Source organism: Schistocerca piceifrons, chromosome 5 (genome assembly GCF_021461385.2).
Source record: "Schistocerca piceifrons isolate TAMUIC-IGC-003096 chromosome 5, iqSchPice1.1, whole genome shotgun sequence".
NCBI lineage: Eukaryota > Metazoa > Arthropoda > Insecta > Orthoptera > Acrididae > Schistocerca > Schistocerca piceifrons.
This window is the reverse complement of record NC_060142.1, coordinates 28,210,922-28,223,533: the sequence shown is the minus strand read 5'-3', so window position 1 is coordinate 28,223,533 and position 12,612 is coordinate 28,210,922. Positions and strand designations below refer to the sequence as shown.

General features: G+C 39.5%; 1 protein-coding gene across 1 annotated transcript; it reads left to right on the top strand.

The window, feature by feature from the left end:
- Positions 1 to 10,557: 10,557 nt before the first annotated feature.
- Positions 10,558 to 11,606, top strand: LOC124798125 (AP-1 complex subunit beta-1-like). The gene is given in 1 exon segment (XM_047261384.1): positions 10,558 to 11,606. A coding segment is annotated over 1 exon segment (1,017 nt). The 5' UTR covers positions 10,558 to 10,589.
- The last annotated feature ends 1,006 nt before the right edge of the window (positions 11,607 to 12,612 follow it).

Here is a 12,612-nt window from a genome sequence, read left to right as displayed (position 1 = left end):
AGTGTTGCGAACGGCCACCATACTGTCGCTGGGTGTGATTTTTTATCTCTTGCGAACAGAAACCAAACTGTCGCCATGTTTTTTTAATTGTGTGTCTCCTATGTTACTTGTCTGATTCGTGTGTATTTTATCAACATTGCCAACCCCTTTTGCTTTCGGTTTTAACCTTTCCAGCATTTTACACTTTAAGTCACCGTTTTATCGCCTGTCTTTCTGGTTTCTCTCTTCTTCCGTTGTTAAAAAAGTCTGTAGGCTGTAGAGCAGCGTACTAAGCTGCTGCCAGCCCGCTCCCTTCAGGGGAATTGAAAACCAATAAAGAAAAAAAAAAGACAGCAGCCAGTCAGTCTAATCTCGCGTACGTCTTTGGATACATCGCCTCACGTTAGACAGATTACTTACTTATTCTGTGTACAAGTCGAGGTGTTTGTTAGGTTCCCTGTGACTCCATTGTTCGATCTTGTTGATCCTTCTGCCGTTCGTTGGTCGTGACCGTCTTCTCCCGTTGTGTTGTGGTTCGCGGGCCTCTCCACAGGTCCCGCCGCGCTTTCCGTCATTTCAACTCCGCGACCGTCCCAGTCGCAGTTACAACAGGTGCTATGAACGGCAGCTTGCTCCAAGTATAGGAAAATGTAAGGAAATCCAGGTGACTAGGAATACAATCCTGTAATGTTCGAATACAGTATTAGTAGTGGACTGCCTCACATAATCGCGTCGAGTAAATATATAAAAGTAACATTGTAAATATGAAATGGAACGAGAACGGAAGGACAATAACAGGGAAGGTTAACGATCGAAATAGGTTTTTTGGGAGGATTTTAGGAAAGAGTGGTTCATTTGTAAATGGTACTGCGTACAGAACACTAGTGCCACCAATTCTTCAGTATTGCTCAAGTGTTTGGAACTCGCAACAGGTCGGATTAGAGAAAGACATCGAAGCATTTCCGAGACGAGCCGCTTGGTTTATTGCTGGTGGGTTTCATTAACTGAAGTAGTTCTGGAACTCAAATTGGAACGCGACTGAGAAAATTTAGGGATCCGGATTTTCATACTGACTGCAGATCGATTCTACTGCCGCCAACGTACATTACACGTAAGGCTTATAAACACAAGATTAAGCAGGGCTCTTATACAAACATATAATAGAACGCCTTTTACGTGTCGCCCTATTTGCAAGTTGAACGGGAAAGGATACGGCAAATAGAGGTATGCAAGGTACCCTTCGCCACTCACGATATCGTGGCTTGCGGAGTATTTACTGCATGTAGATGTTCGTAGTAGGTCTAATAGTGGCTCAGGGCTAAGCGAGGAAATAGTACGGTGCAATTAGTCCCAAAACCTCAACATCCGAAGTGAGAGTCTCCTTCCATCTCCAGAGTGTTTCATAGAGTCTACATATTGTTTGGTAAAATGTTACACCATTTTAAGCGACGTGTTTGGGGGAATGAGCGGAGAAAGTTGGTAAATTAGTAGTTTTTATCAGTTTTTCATAAATATTTCGCAATTTAATCTGCATTAAATTGTGAACAATAGTAGCCCTGTGCACAATCTTGCTAAACTGAACGGTTCCAGAGTTACATAAGGTTTCAAAATTAAAAATGTTTCGCAATTTCTACATGTTTTTGTATATATGTGACTATTTTTAAAATAGTCTTGTGCTTTCTCAAAGCAAATTGTGATTTTAGTGGCCAGTGGTATGTTAGTGATAAGCCCTTGAAGGAACGACAACCTCACCACCATCTCAAGGGGCGCTACTTTTTAAGGGAAAAGAGGCTTCCACAGGCCTAGGCCATATAAACCTGTGGTACGGAGAAACCCATTCTGATCACTCTCTGGACAAAGCCACATTAAGTATAAGTATCTGTTGAGAATAAAGGGTTTTAAATTACGAATATATGATGTGTATAATAATTATGTTATATAATTATAGCACTTTTAATCATAAGGTTTTTAAAACTGAGGCTTTTTGAGGCTTTTCTTTAGAAAACAGGCATATTTGGTTATATGTTGCCACGATATTTTATTGAAATTTCTGAATTTGAGGAATTGAGTTCAGGAGTAATATTGAATAAAAATGTAGAATGTTAGATGCGACCTAACATTTATGTATTCATGTATCATATTCGTGTACCTGTTAACACACCCTAGGGCTGAACAATTACCACATTAGCAGTTTAGACCCATCTTGCTGCACTCGCAGTTACGGACGCATGCCTCTCTGCAAGCACACGCTACGAGGGCAGTAATTCCCAAGCAGCTGCAGGACGTACTGTTGTAATTGCTCTCAGATGTTCGCCAATCTTCTCCCACCCGCACACGAGTGTATAGTTCTTCTCATTCAGCCACTGCTGCACCTTGTAGGGTGGTAGGTTCTAAACGAATGCTGCCTGAAAACTGCTGAAGGGGGAGGGGGAGTGTGGGAGGAGAAAGGGCAGCCAACTTCGACAACAGGCTGCAAGTAACACTGGTGGTGAAAACAATCTAGATCAGAAGTTTCATGCGAAGAGTGTTGTTGACTTTCGCTTTTCTGTACAATGGAATTTTCCCCTTCTTGTATATAGTTGATACAGTGTCTTTTTCTTTGATTGACATTTACATGGATGGATCTTCTACTTTCACATCAATCTTAGTGGATGACGTGATCGGCATAAGTGTCCTCATCTTTTGTGTTTCCTTGCTTGTATCCATAAAATAAAACAGTTGCTGGCCCATAATGAATAATTATGTAATCTGCGTACTGCTTGAAACCTGTCTGTAGGTAGCTGAGTGTCGCCAGACATCACAATGAAGGAGGTGACCCCAATCAATTTTGGTGCACACTTACTCTGAATGTGGTGTGATTGATGATTCATTTGGATCTGGAATCAAGCCAGTCATCATTGAAGACTTGCTTCCCTTCCTCATTAGCCAGATCAGTCGTAGAAGCATGGAGGATAAGCTTATAATACGGATCTAAATATTTCTTCAAGTCTCTCATCATTCCTTACTTTGCACACCATCTGACATAAGAGAGTGTTAGGGTTTACACATTGTGTTGTTGTTAATTATTAGAAACTTGGCTATAGAGGACAGTGATTTAACAGCTAACTTTCTGTTCCAGTGTATCTCATTGAATGTTTGGTTCTCAATCTCTTTAAAGGCTAGTGTTTCAACTTGAAGCGCTTTATCAGAGTTCACGTTCTCAACTGCTACAACCTCTGTCGATAACGGAGAGAGTTTGGGTGTTTTAGAAAACGGATTGTGTTCCTCAGTCCAAGAAATAAAAGTTTGCAAGTTCTTGCAGTTTCTTTTCTGCCTGGCCTCCTGTAGCTCCACGTTGAGCTCTGAAGAGATGCTGCACACACCTGCATATTCTACCATTGCTTCTCACACCAGAGAACAAGCTGGCATGGACTTAATTCAAGTTGCAATAGTTTTCGCTGTTACTCCTCTGCCTCCGGCCAATCCACAAATGCTATTCGAGGATCTCATTGAAACCGGTTCAATGGTTATGTCACTCCAGACTCCAGATCAAAATTTTCAAGTACGTCAGATGGTGAAAGAGCCACAGTTAACGAACAAGGCGTTTTCTGGTCTCATTTTGTTGTGAAGTTCCAGCGAGTCTTGCAGGTAAACACATGCAGATTTAGCGGTAATGAGAGAGTTCCAAACGTCCTCCATAGTTCTTCTTCCATTCATCAACTTGGCTTCTTTAAATCCGTCACCAATTTATATGGCTCTTCCTAAAACTGCCACAAAAGGGACCAGCAATGGATGAAGCCTAATACCAGTGACTTTTGATCAGCCTTTGTACGCTAAATGTCGTGTAATAGTAGCAAAGGCACCTGATGATAGCCTATTTAAGTCAGTCTTCATTCGACTAGGAAGTTTCTCACTTGTTAATGCATTCCCACGCAGCCACTCCAATCAGGTTTACATTCTTCAGGACCTTCTAGCCATGTATTACTCAACCAGGACAAATTAAGTGTTCGGCCTTGTACATATGACTGTCATTTTATTTTTAGGGACGCCACTTTTGTAACAACTGTTTTCGAATACCCTGATGAACTTTGGGCTCTGTAATTTGGAAATCAAACAGGCCTCGCTCTCAGCGTAAGCAGTAAAGGGAAGTGTCAATAAATCATGACTTCCTGGCTACACAAATAGATGTAACAAATAATTATCAGTACACTGGGTAAAGACTGAATGTCCAAGAATAAGGTTTGTCTATTCAGTCTGTTTACTCCAGCTGAAAACAAGGATAACGCAATCTGAAATTATCTAATGCTGAATAAACATCGATGGATTTATTCTGCACAGACATTGTACTACGTTGGTTCAGCTGAGAGCAACTGAGAAGACTGGGATTCTGTTTGCCAAAACTAGCGGGTACAGCAATACTACACCCCTTTTTCTGTGCGTAGCACTTTCAGAGGTGACAGTCGTGCTGCAAGCGTCAGCAGAGCTCTGACGTGCGAGACCTGTAATTCTTTATCACTGCCCCGAAGTAAGCAAAGTCGTGGGCTGGATATGTGTTGGATGGATTGCAATTAATCTCTCATGGAGCCATGAAATATCGGTAGGTGCCAGCATGTGACACTTGCATTCCCCAGTCATACCACTGACCAATTTCATTCACTCATACGGCAGTAAACACAGGGAAATCGAATGTGAAGGCGGCAGGGCTAATACGAATAAGATCATAAGATTGTCCTCGGCACAGCGAGTTGTCTGAGATGACTAAGGTCCAGACTGCTGATACAGTTAAGACCAATACCAGTGCAAAGCCACGCTCAGGACGAGTGTCCCAAAGGCAAGTCCTCATAACGAGAGTTGCGGCTAGAATTTCCTCGTCTGACTGGAGTCTCAATCTGAGGACCCAAATTTCTCCGCTCCTCTCTTTGCGCGAACCTCAGTAAACTCGTTAATACTTCGCAAACACTTGGCTCCTACCCAGCTTGAAAATATTCCGATATCACATCAGAAACAAGTGAAGAACTTGGTGTGCCGTTGGAAGATCATCTCAACTGGGTAGATAATACTATTACAATGTGGCAGAACACCTTCAGTTGAGTCCATGATTACAAATAGTCTCGAAACGTTTTCCACAGGATGTGAACGTAAACTTAAGCAAGCTTCATTAGCTCAGTTAGGATCGTTGTGGCCAAACAAGTTACGGGTCTACGCACGCAGTGTCTACTTTACAGGTTCCGCAGTGTGCCGGCTACGCACTGGCTTCCATTAGAGAATAAACACGACGTCGCAATCGAAACACAAGGTCCATTTATCTAGTATCCTAGCTCTGCCATCTCGCAATATCCTTTGCTTTTGCCACTGTCCGCTTCTGGAAGGCGCTTCACTGCATAATGCAAAAAATCAAAGTCTTCCTGATTTCGAGGGGAAGTTTGCGCACTCCATTTTTATATCCCCAGTATTAAAGTATAATGCCAATCTCCCGTCTGTCAAAAAGCATAGCCAATGCTCCTGTCTTCTGCCAGTCATGACCCAATATCATTGCTTTTCTCTATGAGTCACGCCAACCTCTTCCTTCATATTCTTTAAATATGTGTTATTACTTATTCCTTTCCCTCTCTTCTGCATTCCTTTCTCTCATGCCTACTGCTGCTAACACTGACAATTAAAAACCCACATCCCATAATTTCTTTTATACTATTTATCATGTGCGAATATTAATTTTGTAAATGTGTCTTTCTTACGTGCACTACTATAGTTTTCAATTTCCAAATGCAGTATTACGTGATTATTCAGATATATGTTGTGTAAAGTTAGTGAATCACCTGGTTAGATTTGATAGAGAGCCTAATGTCCCCATCCGTATGACAGGTTAAATAATTGAGTGAATAAATAAGTAAATATTTTCAAAAATAATTCATTATCTTCAAGGCATTTAACCCTTCTGGTTAGACATCCGTACCATACAGTTTTAACTTGTCTCCAATATTATCTGACACTTCTTATAGATCATTTCCGTCATTTCATAAGGTAGATGAGATTTGCAGATCTTAAGATTAATCGCTTCTTGCTCCAAGATTTTCTGCTCAGTTATTCCGACCAGTTATTTAAATTTCTATACGACATTAATCTCCCCTTTATTTAAAATCAGCTATCACTGATATTTGTAATGTATTTTGTCTTCTCAAAGGAAACCTGTAATTTTACTTTCTCAGCTATCTCTGTTAGTTGATGAATCTTCGTGATTGGTGAGTTAATGTTGTTGTAAAAATGGCTGAGTTTGGGTCCTAGTCTGAATAATTATTCATTTCGATCCCTTTAGCTCCATTCTCGAATGACCTTTTCCAACATACAGATAAAAAGGAGTGGAGAAACTTCATTGAGTTGTTTGATACCAGTTTCTGTTTTGGAAGCTATCCGAGTTATTGACAACGAAATTCACTTTTGCCCCTGTATCGATCAGAACCTGTTGAATCATCCACTCCAATCCTTCCATAACTTTCAACAGTGACTCACTGTCAACTGAGCCGTGCATGTTTTTTTTTTCAGTGCATACGACCCCACAGTAGTACCTAACAGACATTTTATGCCTGATAATCTTTGTGAAGTTGAAAATCTGCGGTAAGCAAGAACGTCCTTTTTCTGATGTTAGCCTGTTACTCATTAGTCTGTTTATTATGATAATCTTCAATTCAGTTCTGCAGTGTTTACGAGAGCTTCTCCCATAGAACAGATACTAATGTAATATGCCTTCAACGGCTGATAACGTTCTGAGCCACCATTTAATGGAGTTGGCGGACTAGGGCCGCAGCCAAACAGAGGATACCCGACCAGATCTCTGTATCTCCTAAAAGAGTTCAGCTGGTATCTTCAGAATACTTTCATTCGCCAGCTTCAGGAACTCTGAAACAATTGATTCCTGTCTGCCTGCTACATTATTCCTTAGGCCATCCATGCTCTGTTGAATATCAGTCTTAGCTGCGTGGACGCGCGTTTGTCGCTATTCGAGTGGCTTGTCGTATGGGTAATCTCCCTTTTGGTTCATTCCAATTTCGCAGTTTTCTTAAACACGCTGCCAAGATATTAGAGTATTAACCTATTAGATTTTTTGTTCACGCCCAGCATTCCATTTCTTTCTCTGAAAAACTTGAATGGAAATTGATACACTTTCAGCTTAGAAATGAAAATTTCAGTGAAAGCCCTGAAATTGTTCTTTATAATATCCTGATCAATATTTTCCATCTGTTATTTCTAAAATAATTGCGTTACATGTCGAATCACATGGGCTGCGTGCCTCCGACTTTTACAAAAGGAGTTAAAATCTTCATGTTCCTTCGGGGAGTTTCACTTTTTCAACGAATGTGTTCTACGTACGTAATTTTGGTGCCAGGTCTAGTTGAACCATCTACGTTTCCGTTTGCGACCTTTCAAGATTGAAACATTAGCTTATTGTTGTACTCTCTACTGTATTGTACTCTCTGTCCAGTTCTTAGACTGAAATGTTAGTTGCTAGTGGCACTCTCAGTACTTGTTAATTGATTTTTAATTTTGTCACATCATTTCTGCATTTGTTCTTTCCAATTGTTGGAATTTTTATCCTTGAGAGTTAATTATCAAAATGATATTTGGTACCTCTCTGTACTTTAATATTCTTAATTTCCTTCATCGCATTCCTTGAATGAGGCGTGTGGACGATTCATTATCGTTCGAGTTTCCAAGTGGACGCCGTGTCTCCTCCTTACCAATTCAAAATGTGTTGCTCTTTCCGTGCCTAGAATGTTTCTCTGTACCGGTTCATAATTTGCTTCTATTCCACGTCAGTTTACAGTCGTCGACGAAAATCTCAATATTCTTCGTAGTTATTTTCACCATCTCCTTCTCGAGGAGAAATTGTTCTTTTTCCTCTGGACTATAGCAGTTGTTCTCACAGATGAGATGGCCGCATATAAATTGGACAGGGTGTAGCCGCCTCCGGCAGCAAAGACTGAGTATTGACAGTTATTTGATCCTGTAGAAAAATTCACTACTGAGTTGATAAACGTCTTATTTACAGAGAAATCTTTTCAAAACATTGATATATTCTTGCTTATATTCATGGCTTCCTTTTTTTCATAGATCGTATACCCTACATTGACAATAACATTTTCGTCCTGATAATGTGTACCTTTAAAGCCAGGATTGTGATGTTTTGGTAGTTCAACAAATTGTGAAATCCCTCGTGATTACCAAATTTTTCCGAATTATTTCATTTTTATCGTACCGAAGTAAGAATTTTGTTTCATTTTCAACTTAGTGTTTCTCGATGCGGAGCATCCAAGTCCCTCTGACTTATCTAATAATGTAGCTGCAGGCCTAAAGGATCGAAAGATATGCTTGCACTCCTAACAGTGATGGGTTTCTGCCCACAGTTGCCACCGGGGTTAGTGGTATCTTTTTGACGACTTTCGATGACATCCGATTGTTAAAGATATGTGGGTCGGATTTGTTCCTTCCCGGTAATAGATTCAAAGTATTATGCTATGAAGCTTGGAGTTCGTTTGCTTTGTACACCTTTGGTACGAATGGTCCTCTTCTGCTTTAAAAGCCGTTGACTTTTTACATCTGTAATTCTGGAAAAGTATGCTTTCAAATTGCTACCAGACGGGACAGCTGAACTAATTTCTTTCTTCGTTTTCTCTTTTTTTTTTTTTTTGTGACAGGCAGAGCCTGGTTCCCTAGTCTTGGACTAGATTGTGGGATTGATTGTTTGTATTATTAGATGGTAATATGTTTGTTATTAGTAAGATCTACAATTCATTCTGATTTAGCTAACTTATCTCGACATATTTACAGTAGTTCTTTAATTATATTTAAAGCGTTGAAAGTTGTAAGTATTTTAATTCCCTGATTATCTGGCTGTTTCAATGAATGATATGTTTGACCTTAATGGTACCAGAAGCATCTTTCTTTATCTTAATTTTACATTGTCATCATGTTGTACATTGAACATTCCTGAGAATTTAACTGAGCTTTTCATTAAAGTGTGCCATCATAATATTTTATCACTTTGTTCATTGTTAATTCATTACTTGCTTTTATGTTAGTCTTCCCACTAACGTGTTATGTGACTTTTTCAGCCCAATGTTTTCTTTACTCTGCTGAATAATTTTAACTGTCGCCAAGAGAGGAGGACTCTACAACGTGTGTCTGGATGCATACTATGAAGGCAGGATCAAGTTTATGGTGTCTGGGGAGGGTGAATTTGTGCATACTGGGGATGATGGGCTGTTCTTCCCATAATCCTTCTAAGGGGGTTGTAGTCGGGCTACCGTACTAAATTAATGGCTGATGGCTTTCCTGTAACAGCAGATCTTTTAGAAGACATTCTCAGGATTCCTGGACAGGAGTATCATTTTGCTAAAGACTGCTGTTTGTTGAGGGCAGGACACAGTCACGAATGTGCTTACACTCTTTTCCTATGGTTAACTGGCTGAGAGCTTAAAAATTTTCGTAGAACTCCTAGGATGTCACTAAGTCGAGGAATCGTCCAAAAGCCTTCCATAGTATTGGAAGTCCTGATGTGGAGGGGTAAGTCTGCGAGTTTCGTGTACATCACATTTATTGATTACTGATCCGTCGTGATCAATGGAGTTACCTTTATGAGACAGAATACCTGTGAGAATTATTTTCTATAACAAATGGATGACGTTACTATCATTATACATTTTTTTGTTGTAGTAAGACAGTATAGTCGCAACAGATCTGTAGAGAAGGGGAAGAAAACAGAAATTAATATCACACAGCAGCGAGACTTGACGTCCCTTACAAATACGTCACATGCTGACTTATACTAATCTATTATCGTGTAGTACGAAAATGAGGCAACCAGTCTGAAAATACTCGTAGTTTCAATGAATAACGGAAGTATATTTATAACGTACTCCTTGTATGTGGTATCTCTTTTACAAAGTAGGCACCTAATTTTCTGGAGAAGGATTCATTTCGTTTTCAAAACTAAAGCTCGTGCATACTCTCACTCACACACACACACACACACACAGACACACACACGCACTCATGCTCACGCACAATCAAATTTATCCACAAATTACATAAAGATTGTAACTTGCTGCGTTTTGTAGTATTTTAAAGGGGATTCAAAAATATGAAACCCCCAGCAGCATATTTATCAAAAATATAACGTAAATCAGCGTTTCTGTACGTGCAGAGACCGAAAGAATCCGCAACTTAATTGCTTCTCACATCTAATTGCTGTCAGGCGTCACAGAGTGGACAGAAAACCATCGGAAAACTAAGATTGATGACTCTGCATTTTACAAGCCTCAGGTAGCGTGAGGTGACGACACTTGTAATTTTGTCCAGTCGACAAAATATAACATGCTTGGAGACTGCGAAAATAGTGACTCGCTGCCTAACAAGGTAAATATCCCAGATGTAAATAAATGGTCTTGATGATATGTGGTGGGTATGTAAACTGGCCCAGATATTGCAAAACATGTTTTTTCGGTTTTTGCCCATTTTCACTTAGGAGTAACAACACAACCCAAATTTAATTTGGTGCATGGTGAAGAAAAAAATGTGTGACCACATGGAACTGTGTGGGGTGGGAACTTGTCAAGTGAGGGAACTAGCATCCAGCCATGGCTGACTCAAAGTATTTTACCACAACAAAAAAGGGTGAAATATTTGAACTGAAATCTGAACTTAACAATGATAAGAAAGAGAAGAAGCGGGAAGCTGTTAAAAAAGTTATTGCTTCAATGACAGTAGGAAAAGATGTTTCTGCTTTATTTCCTGATGTCGTTAATTGTATGCAGACTGACAATCTCGAACTGAAGAAACTAGTGTATTTATATTTGATGAACTACGCGAAGAGTCAGCCTGACATGGCAATAATGGCTGTAAACACTTTTGTAAAGGGTTGTGAAGATCCAAATCCTCTAATCCGTGCCCTGGCTGTTCGAACAATGGGCTGCACTAGAGTTGACAAAATAACTGAATATCTTTGTGAGCCTTTGCGTAAGTGCCTCAAAGATGAAGATCCATATGTTAGAAAAACTGCTGCTGTGTGTGTTGCCAAACTGTATGATATCAATGCCCAGTTGGTTGAAGACCAGGGATTTCTTGATCAGCTGAAAGATCTTCTTTCTGACTCTAATCCTATGGTGGTTGCTAATGCTGTGGCTGCTCTCTCTGAAATAAATGAAGCAAGTGCAAGTGGCTCTCCACTCATTGAAATGAATGCATAAACCATAAACAAACTATTAACAGCTCTTGATGAATGTACAGAGTGGGGCCAAGTCTTCATTCTAGATTCTCTTGCCAATTACAGTCCAACGGATGATAGGGAAGCCCAAAGCATCTGTGAGCGGATCACTCCTCGTTTGGCCCATGCAAATACTGCAGTTGTCTTGTCTGCAGTGAAGGTATTAATGAAATTTATGGAGATGCTTCCATCAGATTCTGATTTTGTGTCAACACTCTCAAAGAAGCTAGCTCCTCCACTTGTGACACTGCTTTCGTCGGAACCAGAGGTCCAGTATGTTGCACTTAGAAATATCAACCTCATTGTACAGAAACGTCCTGATATATTAAAACATGAAATGAAAGTGTTCTTTGTGAAGTACAATGACCCAATATATGTTAAGCTGGTATAAACTGAACATTTCTACAAAATATCCCACCACTATCAATAAGTTTGGAGAAATTAAAATTTCCGTTACATCGTCTATCAGAGACATTCTCGTTCCTTATCCATCCACATGTAATAAAGCTGCATCCTGAAACGCGATTTTTATGAAATATGTTACACAAAAGTGCTGTAGGAGTATTTTCAACATATCTAATTGAAATACGTTCATGTTCATTATGCTTCTAATTCTTTGCTTTATGTAGCTTCTCTTTATGTTTCCAAATGACATTTTTCTTTGAAAATTCATGATTTTTAGTCTTTGTCTACCATTTCACACATGTGTAAGATATCAATTGAAAATAATTGGTAACTCTTTCTGATAATGCCAAATCATTACAATAACGATAACGTGCAAGGAAAAGCTTGACACATTTTTTCTTTTGTCAGATATCTTTTAATGTGATCAGACGTTGGTTTATCAAATTTCGATGGTGTAACTAAAACATTTGGGGCTTCATGCAAGAGGTTCTCGAATCTTCGCTGCAAACTCTCCATTAGTTTCTTTTAAAGGAATGGACAGAGGATAATCCGTTGTCAGACCGCAGAGTCTCTAAGATGAATCGTAAAACTTTGAGTAACTGATGACAATGATTGCAAAATGGATGTTTTTTTAACCCTTAGTAACACAGTATATACCTAAAATTATAAAATCAAATTTTTCAGATAATTTTTGTCGCTTACATAGTTTCTAGTTATAAGCTCTGTCATTCTCTGTTTAAAATTGAATAGTGATTTCGGGCTTGACTTGAAATACATTAACTTTACTTTTCTGGTCAATTGCAACGCCCGCGTTTGAAGATGAATGTTATGACGATCAGTTGATAATCGATAACCTAATATTTTTTGTAAAAGTGCTTCATCTTACCTCAGAGCCATTTAATAACACACTTTTCCCAGCGAGAAAGCTGTACCACTCCACTAACTTCAGGTAATTACGCTTCAAGGATGAAGGGAACTCTGTGTCTTTGACA